At 37.3% G+C, this 23696-nt stretch overlaps 1 protein-coding gene across 3 annotated transcripts in view; it reads right to left on the reverse strand.

The window, feature by feature from the left end:
* The window catches only part of GAS2 (growth arrest specific 2), a 119758-nt gene that overhangs the window by 40516 nt on the left and 55546 nt on the right, over positions 1-23696 (reverse strand). For all 3 annotated transcript variants that reach the window (XM_074372229.1, XM_074372230.1, XM_074372228.1), the window contains exons 5-7: positions 23230-23293; positions 15185-15326; positions 7874-7981 (exon numbers count right to left, since the gene is read on the reverse strand). In XM_074372229.1, coding sequence (XP_074228330.1) covers positions 7874-7981; positions 15185-15326; positions 23230-23293 — 314 coding nt within the window. The remainder of the gene's footprint in view (positions 1-7873; positions 7982-15184; positions 15327-23229; positions 23294-23696) is intronic.

Here is a 23696-nt window from a genome sequence, read left to right on the forward strand (position 1 = left end):
GGCTGATTGTTTTTTTTTTTAACCGAAATGGTTAATCACTATTTGTTTATTTTGCATTCATCCAAGAAGAATGCCTTTCTCTGAAAGAAGAGCTTAGGAAGACTTATTAACATTTGCTAAGTCCTTTGAGAGATGTGCTACCAAAGTGTAAATTATATCCAATTACCCCAGCCTCATTGAATATGAATAAACTATAAAGAAATGAGAGTGTCTTTAATGGAGCAAAGATATTATTTAAAAATATTTTAAATCTGGAATTGAAGTGTTTGAATACTTGAAATGTTGTTGTTTGCTTTTCTTGAGTTAGTGCTCAGTTTTGAGGCAGCTGGCAAAGAAAGGGACTCAGTCTGGAAATAAGCATATACTAATAATAGCCATGTTTCTCTCACCGTGGATTAGAGCACTATAAATGTTCTGAGATTTTACATATATCAGAGGCAAATATGGCCATATTTCTTTTCCTAGAAATGAATATAAGCTATTAGATAGTTTTGAAATCATAATCATTGCTCCCATGAATTACTAAATTAGATGAAAGGTTTATATCCATGTTATTAAAAAAAATGAATTTTCAACATTCAACTGCTGAGTAATGGCTGTTTGTGCAATATTTCCACTAAGATAAATGAATGTTTTACTCCTTACTATGTGCTTAAAACTCTTTTGCATTATTACACAACAGCCCATTTTTCATTATCAGGAAATGTATGCAATTTGGACCATGCTACTTTTTATTCACAATAAATCAATATGTGTCATAAGGGCAAAAAAGGAAGTAATATTACTGGCTATCAGTGGACCTTCCCTTAGAGCAAGTCCCAGAAGACACTGCCAGGCTGGGTTGCTATAGCAACAGAGCTCTGGTACCTCTCTTGCTTGGTTCGTTAGAGTGAGTCAATTTTTACCACACAGGTGTAACCCTGAAGAATTTTTATGGTAAAGAAGAAATTACAAAGAACCAGTAACAATGTGTGTGACCTTTCCATTGATCTGCGATGATTTAATTCAAAACCAGCATAAAGACAGTGACTCCACAGTATTTCCAATTAAAGTATTCATTGCCTTTTCTTACAGCCTCTTAAGTAGTCACATTTCTTCAAATGTGAAGACAGGGAAAAAAAGAAACAAACAAAAAACCCTGAATCTTTAGAGTGTTAGCATGGAACCTGATATGGCTTTCCCCAACTGTGAAAGTCAGCTATAAAAATATCTTGAAATAATAATATTAATCTGCTTTAAAAATATCAACAATGAGTAGGAAGACTCAAAGAAGACTGTACTGGCAATATAGAAGAATTGTCTTCTGACTTCTACCAAAAAGATATCAGGACGGAAAATAGTATATCTTACGATGTAGAGAATTCTAACTAGTTCTGTGCCTATTAAGATAGGCCATATAGACAAACCATTTTGAACAGTGTCTGGCATACAAGTAAACAGCTAATAAATATTGTTATGACTTTTATTACTGTCACAATGCAGGCAGGAAAGCGAGTTACATTCTTGTCCTTACAGTGCAGTAGCACTGTTGATCACACAACTGCAATGTCCTTTGTGTTCTGAATACTTGTAAAGTAAAAATGGTATAAGGAATACACTGCTATATAGTTAAGCTTTAAATATATTGCAAAAAAGGTGCAAATCCTTTTTGGAGGATTAACTTTGTGAAAAAAAATATGTGCACTTAGTGGACAGAGGGAGGCAGCCTGGAATGGAGTGTGTTATGGGTTTGGGAGTCAGGACTTCAACTTTATCATACCCACTATTGAAATCCTAAACCCTCTAAGTCTTTGTCTTTTTATCTGTAACAAAAGGATAAAGACATTTTCCCAGCTGAATGGCGGAGAGGATTCAGTGAGACAATGTATGTAAGGGACTTGTTAAAATGCCTGACACAAATGACACTTACTAAATTTTAGCTGTCTTTCAAGTCTTCCAGTCATTTCCTTGAATCATAATTTCTAAATGGAACTCAGAAGTCAAACTGAATATAAGTGCAATATTTCTTAGCAGTTCTTTAATATACATAGGTTCTAACTTGGAAAAATGTAGAAAACTTTTATTTCAATATAATTCTATGTTACAAATTATGTTTGAAGTTGACTTGATTAACAATGCCTTTTCCAAATTATATTTTCATGACCTCCTAGCCAACCATGATGCTCTGGGGAAAAAAGAAAAAGAAAAAGAAAAAGAAAAAGAAAAAAAGGTGGGAGAGGGGCCATTTCTATGGTCAGATCCACTTGGAAAATGCTATGTAATATATCTCATTCTAATGATTAATAAATCACATTAGCATAGTTAACCCCCCAAGAAATCCCAGATAATCTCAAATAAATAAATCAGTATTGCTTAGTGGTAAAAGAATGGAAATTCAGGAGTTCAGCCTTTGAACTCCATTCTCACCACTCAGCAACTCATAATCTGGGAAGTTACTCAACCTACATATTTTCCAGCCATAAAATGGGCATGGCAACAGTGTTCACCACACTGGAATGAAAGATTAAAATGAGATACAGCATGTGCTCAGGCACAGGCTAATAGAGCCAATTATCAATAAAGAAGTTATTAAAAGAAGCCTGTTTAAACCCTATACCATGATCCTTCTTCTGTATGAATAATATTATTAACATCTTCTGGAACCATTACTCATTGGAACACACTTTGAACAACACTAAAATGCCATGTTAAGGCAGTGAAATTTGTAATTAAGTAAAAAATTATTCATCTTATTGGCATCCAAAGCAAGTAGCCCCCAGAAAGTCAGCTACCTCACATGTGACCCCACTGGCTTGTTCTGATGTGCTGGTATTGGAACACTGCGTTAAGTATAAAAGTCTTCCCCCTGTGGATGCTCTATTCATTAGAGTCATTTACATTTCATGCATTAGCACAGATCGGTTTATCATGCTAGATCATTTGCATGTCACTAACAACTGAGTCTTAAAGGGAAGGGATAATAAAGGATTAAAGCTTTCCAGACCGAGAGAGAAAACTGAGCGTATGATTCACTGATGGGGTCAGCAAAGAGAAGGGACAGTATTAAGGTGGTTATCTGTGTCCTAGTGCTAACCAAACACAGTTTGAATGAGTTTTCGAAAGAGAGAAATAAAATAGTAAAGGAAGACAAGGCAAAGAGAGCGCTTCATCCAAGGAAAAATACACCACAAGTTTCAGACAAGATGCAGAGTCCTCCCTGGTCTGAGTAACACCACGGTTCCAGTAAGCCTCCATGTCCTTTTATAGGCGATCAGAAGCTTAGGCAAAGGGCAGAAAAAAGAGCAGCCAGCTAATTAATCTGACACCTTTTAGAAATCCTTTTACTTATTCTTACATTTGCAACTGTATTAAGTTGCTGACTTCTCTTCTTTTAAAGAGTTCATATTTTTTAATGTTGTCATTGGAAATAAATGCAGAACAGGAAAAAAATCATTCACCCATAATTTAATGCCCTCTGAAAATTAAAAACTCTTTTCAGTTATTCCTGGTCCTATATCATTTCTGCACAGAGGTATTTTTATATGTAAATACATTTCAAGCCTGAGTTTTTTTTCCAGTTAACATTACATATTCAGTATTTCCTCACAACAATATAAAGAAGTCTTCGAAATGATCATTTCTAGTACCTGAAAGGTTATATTCTTCCATGATGACACCTGCAAATGATTTCTAATTGTGTTGTTATAAACGAATCTCTTCCTTCATATAGTTCTTCCTTCCTTTTAGATTAGTGGTTTTAAACTTTAGTCTCCACCAGGATCACCTGGAAGGCTTGTTAAAGCGCAGGTGTCCGGGCCCCACCCTCAACGCTTCTGATTCAGCTGGCCTGGGGTGGGTCCCAAGAATCTGCATTTCTAACAAGTTCCCAAGAGATGCCAAGGCTGCTTATCAGGGGATCACTTTTAAAAATTACCATCAGATTATTAACAGAATAATATCATTGCTGAATTGGGGTTGACAAATCGAATACTATAGACATTTTTATGACATCTAAGATAAATTTCTAAAATCCTTCATACCAGCTTTTACAGCTTTATATTGCCAATGGACTTCTTGATACTTGAAACCTGGGTAGATACCAACTAACCGAATAAACAAAAGAACAAAGGCAAATTCTTAACTTCTCTCCTCCTCAAAATCATAGCATTATGCCTGAGACCTATTTACCTTTCAAAGATACATAGCATGGCTAAATGGTAACATCCAAAGCTCCATGACCACAGAAATTAGCAAGGAGGTTTTATCATCACTCAAAAGTCAGTGAAAAATAATTGATCTATTTAAACCTTGGAGGAGACTAGCTTTGGATCTACACTACACAGATACAAACTAGCCGCATTTAGCTTTGCTTGTCCACCAGATGGTTCAAAAACAATGTTGCACATTGAAAGGTGTAGGACAAAAATCTGGCTTTGAGAAACTGTTTATGATAAGCTAAAAACAGGATAATTCCCACTTTGGCAGAGGATTAACATGTTTGCCTAAAAGCCACAGTCAAAAACTTCAGAGGTTTTCCGTTGTACTCAAGGATTCTTTATATTTGGGTAGAGATTACTCCCTTGGCTTTAAATGGAGACTTATGTAAACAAACATGCCCGTGGAAGCGTACAGATGCATCTACATACGAAGGCATTGGATGGCCATGTATGCAAAGTATTTGTTCATCCATTGGTTCCTTAAAAACCCGCAGATAACACATATGCTTAGCAAAGGTAACCTCTGCAGAGACTGTCTTCTGGGCTCTTTCTCTGTAATCTGCATACATTCTTTTTTTTTGTTGTTGTTCTTATTTGTTATTGCATTGCTTTGAATGCATAAAGAGAAGATGTGTTCAAATACACAGTAATCATAAAGCCATACATAAGTAAGCAACTGGGTGTTGTCAACAAACCTTGGAATTTGGTTAGCCCTAAAATCATGAACTCTGGCTTATGTTGAGAAGAGTAAATGGGGAGTAAACATGTTAGATACAAATTTATTACGAGGATCACGTATTTATGACTTTCCAAGGAACAGTGTCTTCTATGTCAGTGTTTTGGTGATTGTTCTCTCTTTAAGTAAAAGTAAGTCAACAGTCTTAACAGCCTGAAAGGACCCTAAATTGTTTTTTGCACCGACTGGTTCATTATGGCCATATGCAGACATGGCTGCTCTCAGGATGGACAGAAAACTAGGGGATAAATGCTAAGATACCACATATATTTCATTGCCTGTACATTTTATAAAATAACATGCATAAATGCATCCCTTATTATATATTATGTAATAAATATGACCATATTTGGCAGCCTCCAAAAAGAGGACAAAGTTTAAAATACGCTAATGTGAAAAATACAGACTTCAGAAACCCAGCACAGCAACACAGACACTGTGGGGCGATCATGCCTCTAGTGTGTCTGAAAATTTGACCAAAGGCATTTTCTACTTAATTCAGGTGTTTAGAGAAACTTAAAGGATCTTTAAGTTTGATCATTTGAAAATCAATACCTCTTTTGTGAGTAACACCTGCCAGTTTCTTACAATGAGTTAGTACAGAATGACAATCAAAAAAAGTAGTCCCTGCCACAAATCAAAAAGTACTCGCCAAAGTGTGCACACATCAGCGAGACATTTCCAGTTCATCCATTCAGTACAGAGAAGGAAAAGGGGAGAAAATGTGCGCTGATGGGTGTGTACGGCCCGCCTGTGAAATTTCAATTCCTGAACTATCGGGGATGAGAGGTAAAAAGTTTCCAGGGATAACCAGATACAAGAAAAGAAATTTTTGCAGAATCCCTTTACTCCATCAGGGTGGGAATGAACCGCTGGCAAGTCGGAAGGTAAGAATTTCAATGAATACATGTTAATGAGCATTTTCCCCTTTTTTTGACGAATACTTTTCATTTGCAATTTAAGCAGTAAATAGAAAGTTTCTTTTTAAAAAATTGAGATTTGAAAAAAAAGGGCTAATTTTAAAGTGAAACCTGTTGTAAAATACAATACAAATTATATGTGGATGGTGCAAAATGAGAAAAAGTGAATGACTAAGGTTCATTAAAACCCTATTTTAAAATATCTGTCACAGCCACGACACTGTAACTTGCTCGGCCAGTCAGTCAATAACCACATGACAGTTAACTCTCTTACTGCAAGCTTACCTGGAACATTAGAAGCGAGAAACAGCACATTATATTCTGCTGTGGTAACTGACATTAAATTCAAATGCTATCACTAAGGAATTTGATGCATTTTTCTCAACAAAGTAAGTCTCAGTTCCTCTATAAACAATACATTCATAGATTTCACCAAAAGGAAACCATTGTCTGAAAAGAAAAATGGAATATCAAAAATATCTTACCTGTTACATATGATATAATAAATGTTATTCACATAGACATCAAATTCTTTGACAATTGACTAAATATGGAAGACCAGATACAAATAAATATATGCAATATATATTTTTGCCCAAAGATAGGTTACATCAGAGGGGGAAGCATCTAATTTATTAATCATGTGTTTTGTCAACACTGTTACTATAAAAATGAATGAATGATTGTTTAAATAAATCAAACCCTATGCTTTGATTCTAGGCTCGAGGGCTGAATCTTCAAGAAGCCTGAGTTTCAACTGAGAAAGGTCAACCTGGTAAAAGTTAAACACATCTGTGGAGGTCATGCTAAATCACTACTTCTTAATGTGTTAAAGTGAAAGGAGGCAGTTTGGCTAAAATAAATGTGCTTATTATTCTTGTAATAAGGAACAATAAGTGATGACTGGGGCAACTGGCTACTCCAGTGAGGCCATTCTTCTAGATTTGTTCTCAAACCCCTAAAACGAATACGTCATTCTCTCTCTCTCATTGCCATTCCAAAGCAAGATAGCAATTATTACCTGGACATTTTTTTTTAATCAATAAACACTGACTTAAAACTAGATTAAAATACAAAGTTATTGACATTATTTTTGAAGGGTGATTATGATTAAACTTTTCTTTAAATTACATGTGGTGGAGCCTTTAAAATAGTCGTACAAAAAAAATTTCAGTCAAAAGTTGAAATTAAAAATAACTACACTGGACAAAATGTCTACTGGGCCATCACTGATTTGAGTATGTTAAGAATGTTCATTGTGCTAGATGTGCACATTTGACTTATTCAGCTCTACAAAATCAACAAGCAAATACTTTAACTTATTCAAATGAGAACAGAATACAGCTCCTCTGACTCAAAACCTCCGTTCTTTAGGAAATGACTAAAAATAAGATAGAAAAATGCATTTATAGATTTCTAGGAGGATGTCAGTGCTTTGTTTTTCACTTATTTTTGAAAAGAAGAATTCTTGGTCTTAGGAAAAGCCACAAACTAGTTTTGAGAGGTCGAACTCTCTTGATTATTCACAAAACAGAGGGGAAAGGCCTGAAATACGACTTTACTGAGCCACTAATTACAGCCTAAATTTGTTCACGATATCTCGTCCGAGTTTTAATTAGGATGACTGTGAAACGGATGGAGACCACCAAGTCATTCACTGGCACAGGCCCGTGTCTCTTTATTCTAACCCAGAAAACTAGTAAAAATTGGCAGTCGTCAGGTGAAACTAAATGTCTAAACAAAAAAGGAATTCGTTTTCTCTTCTCTTCCTCATTCTACTTGCTTTCTGTTTGGTGTGAATGTTTGTGTTACGTAAAAAGATAAAGTTCTCTCTTTTTAGCCCTCGGTAGTAATTATGTATGATAATAAAAAATGTTCATACCTCATGTCTTCAAAGCCAACTGCAAGCACCGTAAGGGAGATGCCTGCTTAGTGACTGGCCACATTTTCCCTGGAGCACCCCACTCAGTCCTGTCTGTGCTCAGAAAGGACAAGCTGCCCAGTGGAAAGGAAGACTTTACCCTAATGAAGAGGATCTTCTCCCCGACGCGGTACCTTCCCTGAGAGAGCCTCTCCACACAGAACTTGCTCGGGCATTTGCAGGGAGGATCTTCAGAAATCCGTTTCACCTAAAGCAGAAGAGGAGGCTAGTTCATTCTCCTTAATCAGCTTCCATTTAGGTTAATTTGTTCTGCGGGTTCAAAGACCTCTGCACCATTAATGCTTTTAAATTTGTTCTATCTCAGACTATAGACATGATGTGAGCACAGAAATATCACATTAAATCTTAACTATGGAAAGGTCAGGCCCTGGAGGCACTTTGTGAAAGCCGGTAACTGCACTCAGGCATGAGCTGGAAGCGGACAAGGATAACAATGCTGGAGGATAATCATGAGCAAATCAGCCGGCGGTGCAGGAGTGATGGGCTGGGTTCTCGTGTTTGGAGTATTGAAAAAAATCATGCACACTGAGTTGCCAAGATAAACATATTGAAAACTAGAACAGAATGAATGTTAACATAGTGTATATGTTTTCTCATCACAATTTTAATATTAATATTACTCATTTTCAAAATAATGAGAATTTTAAAATTATTATTTTAAATGAGACTACTGTTTCACCTTACTTTGAACTCTGAGCCAGACTCTCTTTAAGGAATCATTTTTAATTCATCCAGACTAATCCAGAAATTCACTCCATCTCAGTAACTCCCACCTGACAAAACCTATTTCTGTAGCAGTATCTTACAGTTTACATGTATTTTGTAGAATCCATGTATGAACGTCAGATTTTCTCTGTTTTGTCTACCTCCATGCTCTTTATAAAATACATAAACTAAATGATAACTGAATAATGCTTATAAATAGTTGTGAGTATTTTTTAAAAAATTTATGGGGGGGAGGTAATTAGGTTTATTTTATTTATTTTTAATGGAGGTACTGGGGATTGAACCCAGAACCTCATGCATGCTAAGCACACACCCTACCACTGAGCTATACCTTCCCCCTAAATAGTTGTGACTATTAAAGACAATGTATAGTCCATGATTTTAAAAATAAGGTTTAATTTATTTATGCTTTCCTTGCTTGGGAACCTGCCACACTGTATCTCATAACTGTCCTCTCTTCAATTAACCAACCAACCAAACAACCCAAAAGAATAATGCCTTGTGTTTTGAGTCAAAGTTTCCATGGAAGACAGATCTAAATAATGTGTAGCCTGCATCTTAGAAGCTAGATAAAACACATTTAGATTCTGAAGGAATTCGCTTGGACTCCCCTCACCCCAATTCTTTCTTCCACAGAGATATGATTCCTCGAGTTTTGTCATCAAAGAAATTCAATCGTTTCTCCAAATAATCCAATACCTGACCTCAATCAGCCTTCCACTAGACAACAGCTGTGGGCAGTGTAACACAAGAACTCACTTGCAGGCTGGTGTGTAGGAGTTAAACAGCTTGGTTTCCCTACCATCAGCAACGTTCCAGAAAGTACGGAAGCACAAGGGCAAAGCTAGAAAGAGTGGGTTGATCCTGAAGCAAAACTTACCTTAAGAACTAGACATAATGATGCCTCAGTGAAGACCTAGCAAGGAGAACCAACACTACTGCTGGGAAAAAGAGAATCAGTTTCAGGATGCATTTTTTCCATCAGTCCCTTCTGGAATTCCTACTTCTGCCAACATAGCAGCCTACAATTCTTTGTGCTTATTTGTGTCACAGTACATTGCATCTCGGTGGTTGGTTACCCTGAGTGTCTCTTTGCTAGATTGTGAGTTATTTAAGGGTTGAGATAGTGCTTCATTACAGCTTTAAATACTCAAAATAAAGCACAGTGCCTTAACAGCATGTAATATGTGTTCAGTAAATGCATATTGACACAACATTGTAAACTGACAGTAGTTCAATTTAAAAAGGTAAAAAAAAATGTATTTTAATAAATAAGTGAATGGACAAATAAACTTAGGGACCTATACAGGACACGGTCAGGGGGGGATTAGTGCAACCAGTTAAGACTGGATTCAAAGAATCTTAGAGATGACATTCACTGAAAAAATGAGAGAGTTGCCTAACATTATTACATTAGTGATTAGGCCCATGTCTTTGAGTTCTGAATCTTTCCTACCATATGATACTAGGTCCACAGACACATCCACCCATCTCCCCAGTATTCACAGAAATCTACCCCTAGGCAGTTTTTGAAGGGATATTCTTAAACAAAATGGTGATGACAGAACAAGAATTACAAATGTCAGGTAATAGTAGTGTCATTCCCCTCCGTAATGCAGACCACATTCTGGGGTGGGGTGGGGCCACAGGACCGATGAATGTGTGCTGTTTTAAGTGGTCCTCTCTGTGTATCTCTTTCTATACATATTTATAAAAGTGTTTTCAAATATTAATGTATGTATTATAAATTGTGTTTATTGCATACATTTCTGGAAGCAGGACAGGATTCCTTAGCACCACAATAATTCCACGAGAAAAGAAGGAATGCAGGAAAGGCAGGAGGGTGGGGTCAGGGAGGAAGGGAGAAGGACTTCGGCCACCCTGGATAAACCTGATAGTCCGCATCCTAAAAGCACGCAAATGTTAGCCACTATATATAAAAACAGATTAAACATATTTCTTCTGTACAGCACAGGGAACTATATTCAATATCTTGTAATAACCTTTAATGAAAAAGAATATGGAAATGAATATATGTACGTATATGCATGACTGGGACATTGTGCTGTACGCCAGAAACGGACACGTTGTAACCGACTCTACTTCAATAAAAAATAAATAAAGCACAAGGCCTGAATTTTAGGAGAGTTGTGCTTGGCGCAGCTTCGTAATTGAGCAGACAGTAAATTGGCCTTCAAGTGGTTCCTCTCCCAGGAAGTGACAATCACAAGTATGTATGTATGGAAAGTTTCTCCATCTTGAAGTGTTCTTAGACCAAACACAGAAACCGTTGGTATCAAATGAAATAAAACACAAGAAACACTTTCTCAAGAGGCCTGCCCTTCTCTAATACCTTCCTAAGCTTGGAAAATATACTTGTGCTGTTTCTTTTTCTTTTTCTTTTTTTTTTTTTTTAATCAAGGGCTTTTGTGTAGTTGTGAGAGAGGTGCAGGCAGAAATGGAAGGGCGAGGCCAGACTGTGGGTAGTGGAAACAGATTGTTAAGTAAACAGTGACTGATGACATCTGTGCTTCTTCCATTACCTCGGGAGAAGTCAGTCTGGCAGGTGTTCTGTTTTGGGCCAGGAATCCAGCCAGTTTTCTGCCGAAATGGGATTTCAAGAGGAGCCTGATTACTCAGAATTATACTATCTCTCATCCCCAGACTGAGGAAGTTGATGGAGGAGAGGAAGAAAGTAAGAATGGTTTCTTAGAACTGTATTCAACTCTTTGTGTGGGAACGGGCTCCGTACAAGGGAACTCAACCTGACCCCATCCCTGTCTCACGGCTGAGTCACTCTGTCAGGACATCTGGGGAATAAATTAATCTGAATAGACTCCACTGTGTTTCTCTCAGGATGTTTCACTTGATTAAAGAAGGTGGGAGGTATTACCCACATAAACGGTCACCAAGTTTTTTTTTTCCCCCCAATATTCCACGATTCTCCTAAGCACAAACCAAGGAAACATGAGGACACATTGAAAGTTTCACAACTGACAGTTATTGTTGAAACTATTCGCTGGAATATGACATCTTAACACAGGTCCCTGTCTCTCTCTTTTTCTTTTTTCCTTTATTCTTTTCTCTATTTTTTCCTTTTCCTTCTTTACTTCCCTTCATTAGCCTCTTTCTTTTATTTTTTCCCTCTGATGTAAATAATAACTTTGTCAGTGTAGAAACAGCCACTATTAATAAGTAAACACAGGAACTTAGCAAGCAATCTTTATGTTATATCCCTATTTTAAAGCATATATATAAAAAGACCAGCAAAAAAAAAAAAAAAAAAAGGTGGGGGTGGGTATAGCTCAATGGTAGAGTGCATGCTCGGCATACATGAGGTCCTGGGTTCAATCCCCAGTGCCTCCATTCGAAAAGAAAATAGCAAATCACCCGTTGGAGTGCATGAATTTCAGCCTCCCTCTGGCTATACACGCCTCATCTGCAGTGAAGCAATTGTCATAGGAACTATTTCCTTTTTCTATCTGACATGCAAAGCTTTGATTTAAACCATTAGTGCAGGGAATGGTTTTTCTCTCTGTCCCACTGTCCCTGAAATAAAACACTTCAACGAAAAGCTATCACTTACACAGAATGCAACCATTTCAGTGCAATTTCCCCAACATAGAGTGAAGGAGACTGAAAGAGGCTGCTGTGGCCAAATAAGCATGGAAAATTCCAGGTTAAACAAGACCTTATGGAATTCACCAGTGCCTTTGATATGCCAGGGTGCACTGCCAAACGCTAGGTAGGGGCTACAGTAAGCTGTATGTCTCAAACTAACCTAAGCATGGAATTCTTTTCCCCGTGGGGCATCTGGTGGTGTGAGTGTCTGACTAAACATTCTTTGAGGAATGCTGGTTTAAGGGCTGTGAACACAGTACTCCAGCTGGCAGCAGTACAGAAATACCCACTTAGCACATTTCTTCCATCCAATGAAAACCTCTTACCTAGCAGATGGTTATGTTCCCAAACTCTGTTTGATAAACTTTAAAGGGGGTTTAAAGCTTCTCTGGAATCCCCTTAGGTGTTTCCAGCTGAGAGACAGAAGTTGGAGTAGGGCAGAGCAACCCCGGAGTGACAGTCTTGCCATTTTCATGAGGACCTATCTCCTTCTGCCTCTCCTGAACGGGAGTACTCCTAACACTTGCCCCAAATCCCTTTCATTGTTGTTTCAACACCTTCTGCCTCCTGTCCTTTTTCTCCCCTTCTCAAGGAAGAGGGATAGCTACACGTGAGACAAGCTGGTAAAGAAAGGGAACCATTCTAGCCACTTTTCCCAGGTTCAAGAAATTGGCTTCAAGCAGCAACACCTCCTCCCTCGGCAAAGCTACAGCGGAGCTGAGAAGTGCCCATGGCTGTTCCAAATGAATAGAAACAGGGAGACTCCTTTTTAAACTCTGGTTACCCACATTGCTAAGTTATCCAACAAGCACGGTGCTCGATATAGATGGATGAAGTATGGCCCTTGCTTTGAGAACAAGGACTCTACCCAGAGAAGAACAGGTGTTTATGCCCAATAAGGTAAACACTTGATTAAATATATAGAAATTATTGGGGGACCAATGCCTAATTTGCCCATTTTACCTGGAATGAGAGATGCCAAGAAAAGCTTTATACAGAAGGCCAGGGAACCTGAATTTTCAAAGATGGAAAGGTGTCTAAAAGCAGATTTCAAAGATGAGTCGGCAGAAGCTGGGTGAGGAAAGTTAGTGAGGAAAAACATGGGGTATAAAACGTCCTTGGGAATTTGGGATTAAGTACAGGTTTACAATAGACACATCAGAGTGCAAGGTTGGGAAAGATAAAATGGGCCAGAACGTGGAAGGCTTATATGTGACACATACATGAGTGTGGGCTTTACCCTGGGTATGACAGAGAAAGCCTATATAACTTGAATCAGATCTGAGTTGCATTTAGTTGATCACTCTGGTAGCAATAATGTTTGTGGAGAAGAATATCAAGAACAGAGTGGTCAGTGGTGTCAAACATCAGAAAGTGGTCTCTTAATTTGAGGACTAAAAAAATTCACTTGATTCAGTAATTCATACATTAGGAGATTAAGGGTAGTGCCAGCCAGACCTCTGACTATAATGTATTAAAGAAAGTGAATGGAGGTAACAGTGGAGAGGAAAAGGGCTTAAGATCAAGTGTTGTAGGCCCAGAAGAACACATTTATAAGAGAAAGACTAAAAGGAACATCCTACTCTAAAGTAAGTCTAATTGAAAAAGTAAATAATTGACAACGAAGAAAAATTATTCTCATCAATATATAAATAATGCACCATTAGCTACTATTAATGCAATGTTATTCAATTTCCTCGCAAAATAAAAATGAAATATTATTATGCAAGGCATACACCCAATCCTTAAACACAGTCCTGTGATTTTTAAAAACCCTTTTAGGTGCATTCTATTAAAATGTCCTGCCTATTCTTTAATTTCTGAGTGAACCGAACAAAGGAGAACTAAATTAAACTGGTATTGGTTAAGACACCTTGTTGGACTAAGTTTAAGTTTGCTGCCCTTAGCAGAAATGGGAATTCTCAATCTGTCAGACAAATTATCATATGTCTGCTCACCTAAGTCCACAATATAGGTTGTAATGCACATGGAGGAAAGCAAAAGGTGGGGGAATCTTTCTTTCCACATCCTCCAGTGCCAATCAGCCTTTCCCCTGCTCTTTTCAGCTCAGACCTTAGAGAAGGAAGCTCTCTACTGTGTGCCAGCTGTCCCTTCTCAGTGCCCAGCCCATGTTAAGTGGCATTGTGTTTGCTGCTAGTTTCTAAGAACGCTTCCCGTGAATGTGAGACATACTTCAGTTTAACATCCCCAAGGTTACCATTTTTTGTATAGCTCATAGCAGTTTTGACATTTACACTCAAAACATATGTGCTAGGAAGTAAATGCATACACATAATCAAACACACTACTTGTAACCAAGAACGGCTTACGAGACAAAAGAGTCAACAGATCACTTTCATTCATCCTGTTTTGCTGTTACACTCAGAACCTGTTTTCTGTAATGATGAAGGTAGAATAGAAACATTTCCTAATCTGCCAAAGATGGTGACTCAAGGGTTCTGCTAAGTAGAGGGATGGTGACCTCTGAGAGTCAGACAGAACTGGGTTGGAATTTAAGCTCCGCTCTTCCTCTCAGCAGGTAATCCAACTTCAAGTCTCAGGTCCTTCAATTAGACACCTGCCTTACAGATGGCAAGAGCACTCGAAGAACACTGCAGACAGACCCTGGCCCAGAGCTGGCAGTCTGTAAAGGGCACTTATCTTTTCCATGGTATGTTTGCTTTTGCTTCTTTAATGATCTCAGGATCTCAATCCTCACGCTTCTTATCTATGAAATAAGAACCATGAACCAATAGTATCAAGGCTTAAGTGTTTTCAAAGATAGGTTTCTGGAGTCTGACTTATTATCCTAAAATTTTAGCTACTACTGCACAGAGTTAAGTAACACTTTCGATTTCAATAAGGGCTCAGTTTTGAATCTTAAAATGAATGGCAAGATTACAAGCTTTTTCATAGGATTTTACAACAAATTTCAGTAACACTGAACAAGGTAAAGCTTAGACTGAGAAGAGGTTGTACAGAATGAATTTTGAAGTTCAAAAAGAACTAAATGCTGGTAAGAATTCTGACCCATTTTACTTACTGCATCATCCAGTAAGTTTCCCGTACTCTTTTTTCCAGAAGACTTTGAGGAAGGCGAAGGTGAAGGAGAAGGGGCAGAGAGTGTTTCCTCTTGTTCAATCTCTTTTTCCAATTTTATCAAACCAGGAGGCTCCACCCCATACCTTTTAAAAGACACCAGATCAATACATGTGCATAACTTGTAATGACACATTTAACCATATGTTGCATTCAGTTATGAGCAGCATAGGATCAAACTGCTGACTCTTCAAAACAACCTTCTTATTCTGGCATTGAAATGGTTGATTTTTAAACTGGCATCATTTTAAGCAGGGAAAAACACATGTATACATACACACTTACATATACATACACACATGTTTATCTATAGATGAGCATATATGTGAACAGACATAATATCATTCTAAAAATAAATTAAACTACTCCATGTAATATATTAATGACTCAATAACATGAATTACAATGTAATTCAGTCTTCAGCTTTCAGATTTACTAGCTTTAATGAAATTAGTGCTGTAATTTAATTCCTATTTTGAATACAAGCTTATTAAAGAAGGAAAGAAAATCAGAGAGTCAAAGAGTTAAGTTGAAAACAGCAGTCTCCCAAAAATAAATGTCCTCAAGTGAATTAACAGAGAAGAAATTCACTGTTAATTGTACACCTTTATGGACCCGGAACAATGTAGAATGGTCAATACACTTAAGAACCACATAATGAAAGCATGTACGGCGTTACCAGGAAAGAAAATGAACAGAGAACAATTTGGAATAATAATTTTTTTTCTTAATTATGTGTTGTAAATTACAAGTGCCACAGAAGTTCAAAGAGAGAGATGCAGTTGTTAACAGCATTCTTACCTCCCCTAATCATATTTCCCTTAGGCTAAATTTAAAATCGGTTTGTTTTCCGAGATCCATATCAATTTTACCCAGGTGGAGGAGGCCAAAGATAACTCTAGAATTTGAGGGTCAGGAAGGATCTTTGGGTTTGTGTAGCTAGACTCTTTCATTTTTACAGAATAAATAAAACAGATCCAGAGAAGGTACAGAACTAGCTAAGCAGCAGGACAAAGCAAATGCAAATCCAGATTTTCTCTGATATTTTAAGTAGGTGATCATGTGTTAGAAAGCAAAGGAAAAAGTCACTTGGAAATTAAAAAAAAAAAAGGTAATGGATAATCTATAAAGTAAATAGTCTATGTAGAGAGGATAAATGTGTTGGCAATATGTCTAGTACCTTAGAGTGAGTGAATAGTATATTAAGACATCATTAATGTAAAAGCTGAGGTTATCGTCCTGTTCTCATGGCTTGTTATTTTAACTGACATCACCACACAGATGGCAGGTGCCCTTTGAGAGCTGGAAAACTTACAGGAGTTAGAATTCAGTACAAAGCAGTTTAAGCAGGCACAACTCAAATAACAATTGCTGTTCTGATGACTGCCTCTAGTGACCAGAGTCATTCTGAGTTAGCAGAAATCATTAGCTAAAAGACCGAGGCACTATGTATCATATTTCTAACCTTCTATGCCTCTTAGCCAGTCCACGGGACATTAGTAGAAACTGCAATAGACTGCAGATTCTGTAACAGTAGAGACCACTGTCTGATTCACAGCATCCCCAGCAGAGAGCACAGATTCTGGCACACAGCAGCTACTTAATAGCTACTGCTGAATTAAAAAAAAAAAAAAATCCTGCATTCTCCTATAACAATGATTTCAGGTTCCAAAGGTGAATTAGATTTCACTGTTTTGGATCTTTCACTGCGTATCACTTAAACAAAATACATCAAATGTTTTACCCTCAAAAAATGTTCTTCTAGAAGACTTTAAACCCTATCATTTTTACCTCTCTAACATTCATTAATTACACATAACACAGCAGCTCATTACCGTTGACAAGTACCAACAATATTCACTTGGGGGTTTGGGTAGCATTCTTCCCTGAGGCAGACTTGAGCTAACTCTGCCATTAACCTACTCTTTAAATTTAGCAAAATCACTTAACCTCTAAGAGTCTGTTTTCTATCAGGAAAGTAAAGGGGAAAATGGCCTGCCATAGAGGTCTGACATAGCAGGGGAGGGTGGGGGAGGTAGAATGTTAGAAGAACAACTGGTGTTGAATGTCTTCCATGTGTCTGGAACATTTGGGCACCTTGACATACATGATTTCTGAGCCTCAGTTTTATTTCACTGTAAAATGGAGATTCCAATCCCTGTGTTTCATTATTGTTAGAAGGAATTAAAACAGCATCCATTACATGCTTAGTATAGGCCTGATGCACGGCACCACCACTGAGATGACTTGATAATTGATGCATCAAATTTGCTCAACTAGGAACCTGCAGCCTTGAGGTCCTTCTGCCAAAGTTTTAATTTTTTACACTATATTATACCATCCAGTGAAATAATGTAACAGCCTCAACATTAACATGTAAAGTAGTGTAGTTACTATTGTTACATATTATTACTATTGTTTGTATCCTTTACAAAAGAACTGAGTATACAGGCTTATAGGGTTTCGTGAAATTAATTTTCCTAGAGCTGTGGAACAGCAGAAATATCTCAGTGCTGGAGCCTGGCAGAACAAGTTATAAATTCAGCGTTGCTACTAACTCATTGGCAGAACTTCAGCAGACAACCCTTTTTAATCCCTCTAGACTTCCTTGAATTTTTAGTTCCATCAAGGTGTAATGTTTTCTTCTGTTTAATATTCTTAACAGAATAACATATACTGGGCAGGGAAGCTAGAGGAATTTAACACACTTGAATTCACAGCCAATTAAAAGTCAGTCATAAGTGAAAACATCATATTTTAAAGTATAAATTAAGTCAATTGGAAAATATGATTTCATTTGTAATTGTAGGTGGATTCATGCCACCTTTCAGGAAGAGGTTGGTTGCACAATTTTTTCTTTTTCTTTCTTCTTCTTTTTTTTTTTTTTTAACAAAGTGAAACAATAAGAAATATTAGAGAAACAACAGGCTCCATTCCATGTCCAATACAAAGCAGACTAAGTTCAAATGAAGTTGGTAACAAAGTCATACGTGGAAAATTTTGCCCTGGAGATTTTTCTTTACCTGGGAATGCTGAAAATTAGCTATGCCACTGAACATAGAAAATCAACACTAAACCCCAAATCTCTGCTTATATTGGCTTTTGAATACTTGAAGCTGCCTAAGGTATAGTCAGCCAGTCCTGAAATGCACACTTAAATACGATTCATTGGCTTCCTGTCTGTCTGGAGATGTCAACAGGCTGTAAATCATGAAATTCCCCTTGGGTTGTGGGCCCGCACCTGAAGCCAACTTAGTCACCAAATAGGTCTCTTTTTTTGCTCTCCAAAAAGCTGCTTCGTTCTGTTTCCGTGATTAACTCTATACCACTTTATATTTCGATTTTGTCTATAAGGTTTTCGAAACTTCTACTTTTTTTTTTTTTTTTTTTTTTTTTTACTCTTTTCCAACTACAAAATTTTAAAGCTTCAGGGGACGGGGACAATTACTGCTTTCAAACTGAATAAGGGTCAACTAAAGATAGCAAGAAGGTTGAATCCACTAAAATCAAATCTTCACATCTGTATACTCCAGTGATATGAAAGCAGGGAGAACACTGAAATGGCAACACTTTATTATCATTTTTGTGGGCTCATTGAAAAATGCAAAGTGCTAGGGAAAGGGTCCATGGTTAATGACTTGATGATAAGATCCTAGGAATAGACTTCTCATTTTTCTGGCACCTGACGTAATTTTTGAGATTGGTCTAGATGAAATAATTTGAGTCCCCAAACTGAGCCTTGCACTAGAAAATGTACTCAAACTATTAAGCAGACTATAATTTTCAAAGGAGAGACATCTGGGACCTATTTTACTAGAGTTGGAGGGATAAAGTTTAGACATTCCCCCTTCTTAAGGCATGTAACAGACAGCTTATAGATTCTTGCAAGTGAGTTTTTGGCCCATTTTTTTATTCTGCTTTAAAGTAATTTAAAGATATATTTAAATCTGGAAGGAAATTTCACTCATGTGAAAACAAGTTTTACTCTTGGCAGTCAGAGTCAAGCTCTTTAAAAAGGATGAGTTAATTATTAAGCCTTGTATAAGAATATTTTATTTTAAGTAACATTTCATTGGGGGCATGGATTGAAATAGGAGACTAACGAAAATATCCACAAAGCATATTTCTTTGGAATGGTCATAAATTTTGTTCAAAATCAAGGAAGCAGTCAAAAATAAAAATATAAAAAAGCTTCCCTCTGAAGCTGACAGTTGATCATAGCCCCAAATCAAAATATGAAAAGCGCTTTCTTTTTGTTTAACTCTTATCGCAAAGCTAATCTTAATTCTGCAGTCTGTTGAAAGGCTGAATTCATAGCAATTTTTTTAGCAATGAATATCAAAACACTCTCATTAAAAAGATCTTTGAGATTTAATGACCTGGTTTTGCTGAGTGGTTTACTTTGCAGAAGGCAAATGTGCAACTTTTACACTCAGAAACTGACATAGTTTCTGAAATATTAACGGAGGGATTTCACTCTCCAGTGATGATCACTCTATTTAGTTGAAAATAAAGGGAACTGTGGCCCATGAGAACAAAAATAAGTCGTCTCACACCCCTCTCAGAATTCAGAGACGTCTATGGCTTTCTAAGGAGCTTCACAAAGTGTTCCCAGGCAAGACATGATGGCAGAGAATCAGAAACATTTTGTGAATCTTTTCTGAAGTGATGTGGATGATTTTAAGATGATATCTATGCCATTTTGAGAAGTAAATGTTTAGAATCAAATACAAAAACGTGTCCGCTATTGGGTAAAACCCACAAAATTCACAAGATTGTACTGGGAACTTGCTTTGTTACAATCAAATCTCATCTGCTGTGTGTACAAATGAATGCTGTGGTTCTTGAGAGCGCTCCCAAAATCACTTCTAGTTTTGGCCAACTCTGTCTTATTTCAATAATCTATGTAATCCTCTGTAGAGGAGTAGGGGGAGAAGGAAGCACAAGTGCAATGATCTAGTAAAGATTTAATACAGCCAAAGAAAAATTGAGGAATAAAATAAAATGGGGATGATGCACTTCTCTTTTTTTCTTTCAGCTTTTATGCTTCAACATAGGGCTAAGGTAGAGACATTTGAGTTTATTGGAGTTGCTGATTGTAAAGCACAACTGAACTTTCACTAAAATTAAGAAAAAAAACTTCAAATGTGTACAGAGAGAAACTTAAATAGACATTTATACTTAAATGTTCAATCTGTCCAATTGATATTCAGCTGTTGAACCTTATCCTGCATGTAAAAGTAATACCCCGAATTGTCTCTTAGCATATTCTCTCTTTTTCAGCAGAAGTGTCGAATACTTCACACTGGTGAAGTAGGTGAAGAAGATAAAAAGCAAAATTTACACGTTGAATGTTGTAATGTGTTGTCTTAATCCTTAGATAATTGCTTTGAGAAATCAGTAATTTTTTGGGGTAATGTGAATGATCTCTGCTTTTATCAGTTCACATAGTCATAAAGTGTGGTCAGAAATGTTGCAATCCATTCTTATCACTAATAATAATAATAATACAGGAGGCAGGAGGAAACTTTTGGAGGTGGTAGGTACGTTTATGGCAGAGATGTGGTTGGTGATGGTTTCATAGATGTATACTTACATCCACACTCAGCAAGTTGTTGACATTAAGTATGCACAGCATTTTGTGTGTCACTCGTATCTCAATAAAGTGGCTTTAAAAAGGAGTAGTCCAGAATCTCAATTTTAAAATAGCTGGGGGAAAAAAGTCCCCCCGCAAAACATTTCATATAATGCTTCCCCTTCAAACTGACCAGGCCATTATGACTCCCTTTTGTTAACCAAGATATTAATTTGTTTTATACACCATGGCAAGGGTCAATTTATGCCGAAGTCAGAGCTGGAGGAGAGGTAACTTCTAAGGGGATTTTATCACTGGGTAACATGCCTTCTCTTTTGATGACTTGGTCATAGTTAGACGGCTTAGTTCAGCAGGATTCCTAACAGAGTGTGCAGGTAGTACACAAAGTATAATTACAAAAAAAAAAAAACAAAAACAAAAAGAAATCCAGAAGGCAGACAAATAAAGCACACTAAACAGGAGGAAAATGACAACGCGCAGCTAATCCTGTAGCCACGCCACTTCTTTCCACCTCTAGATCACGAAGCTCAGAATGCCAATTTGATCCACATATTTCGATTATTAAGGCAAAAAAATGGGATCTGGCATTTCAGAATATTCTAATGATGTAACTAAAGAAACAACTAAATGAAATTCTTCTGCCCAGGCTTCTATTAAAGAGGAACTCTAGACAAACTTTCTTTTACTCTAACATTTCAGGGGCATCAGTTCATTTACTGATTTTACTTTGTGTGTATTCCTCCTTCCTGTATTTTTTCTTTTTTTCTCTTTTTTTTTTCAGTTGTTGTTTTGTTTGTTTGTTTGTTTCATTTTTTTTCTTTTTTTTTCCCTTCTCCTGTATTTTTAACTTCACCTTTCTTATGGGATATCTGTTAAGCCCAAGGACACAAGCCTGAGTCCTTTGACTCAAATTTGTTTGTCCTGCATGTCAGTAGCCTTAAATTTGGTGGAAGACTGAATCAGCAGAGTCCTAAGAGGGACAGTCATCTTTGTCTTGCTCCCTCCTGGAACCCAAGGAAGTGACAGCACTGACAGGGAATGGGGTCCTAAGAAACAGCGAGACACTACGAACTGTGCCTGAGTGGCAGAGACCTGAGTGGCTGGAAGACTGGGGACCCTCTCCGGAGGCCGCCACACAACGTACATCTGGGAATGGTGTGGGGAAGGAGGGGGATCCCTAAATGTCTCAGACTGATTTTTTTCACTCCTTGTTGAGCAAAGCCTCAGTCATATTTAATTTTATTTTTTTAAAAATTAAAACAATCTTTCTCTTACCCAATTATTATGATAAAGTAAAACTTATACCTGATGTACAATTTGTGAAGATTATGTTGACTATGATGCTTTAAAGAAATTGGGCTTACTTCTCTGATTATGGGCTAATTTCCCATTGGATCAAAAAAAAAAGGTTGTTCACTGGCAACAAGTTTTCTACTCATTGCTGTAATTTGCTGATGTGCACACCTTGTATTTCCCTTTCCTGGATTTTCTTTGTAGCTTTCTCTTTGAGAACATCCAGAGTTAGCTCTTACTATAACTTTCTGGTTCATCTGATCTCAACGCTAAAATTATACCCAGATCTGGATGAGAAAACATCTTCCAATTAATTCCAAAGTTAACCGTTATTTCTTCATTTCTACTTCTCTGAGCTTTATAAAACTGTCAGAAGCCTTGTTTGATGATTTGCAATGTAGTAAAGGAGAAGACATGAAACCAAATCAATTCGGCTATGCTAATAAGTCCCTTTCTTTGCTGGTTTAGCTATGATTGTGATTTCCACAATCACTATTTTTTTTCTAGAAGAAAAAGATTCCAAAGATGTCTCTACCTATGAAGGATAATATTCTATGTCTTTTTCTAATCAAAAGATGGAGAATCATTTTAAAACTGCCACCCACCCCCACTCAGAAGTAGAAATTAAAAGAGCTAAGGGATGAGATGTTCAATGGAAAAAATGAAGAAAAAGAAACAAGAAAGAAAGTTGGAAATTATTAAAGAGTAAACAGGAAGAGAGGGGTGAAGGAGATGGGAAAGTGCGTAAAAGGGAATAGGGTTCCTACCAAGGAAAGGGCAATTGTCATATACAACTTCATGGACAAGAGCCTCGCCTACCTCCTACGAAAGAGTTGGGGAAGGGAAATGTACCTAATGAAAGGATATTTAGCAAATGCTTAAACATAGTGACTTTGACAATAAGGCGATGATATTAAGAATCCTGGTGGTACACTTTCAGTTTGAACAACTGCTCTTGAGATGTTTGTACTGATCATATTTGAAGGAGTCACTTTTCACCATCCAGATTAAACATGAGCAATGAAAAGCCAGCAAGCTTCTCAGCGGCTCGGATGCTGAGACGGTCCGTGTCTTGACATTCTGGCAGCAGTGTGACCTACCTGGCTGCAATCCGGCCAAGCTCTAGCAAACAGAGACACACTTCTCTGGGTTGCTTGTGGAGGACTGAAAGACAAGACAGAGGTGGACACCTTTACAAAAGAAGGAATTGTAAAGCAGCTCAGTGGGGAACAGGCTTGACAATGACCCCTCATCCTGCATGGTCCCAGTAAATGGGCTAGTCTTCATTCCAACATTCACAGAAACCATCCTACCCCACAGTACACTTAGCTCTACTGAAGTTTTCAGAATACTTTGCCCAACTTTCCTCCCAAAAGCCATGAATCTCAGGAAATCCCACCCTGAAAACACTTTCTTCAATTAGTTATTATTAGTAAGTCAATGTTGGAAAAACATGTAGCTGTAATTATGCTATACATAGTTGATAGATACTTAAAAACGCATCACACATGTAAGACTATGGAGCAAAGACTGGATTTTTAAAAATCCTGACTCTATCTTCACTACT

The sequence above is a fragment of the Camelus bactrianus genome, chromosome 10 (genome assembly GCF_048773025.1).
Source record: "Camelus bactrianus isolate YW-2024 breed Bactrian camel chromosome 10, ASM4877302v1, whole genome shotgun sequence".
Taxonomy (NCBI): domain Eukaryota; kingdom Metazoa; phylum Chordata; class Mammalia; order Artiodactyla; family Camelidae; genus Camelus; species Camelus bactrianus.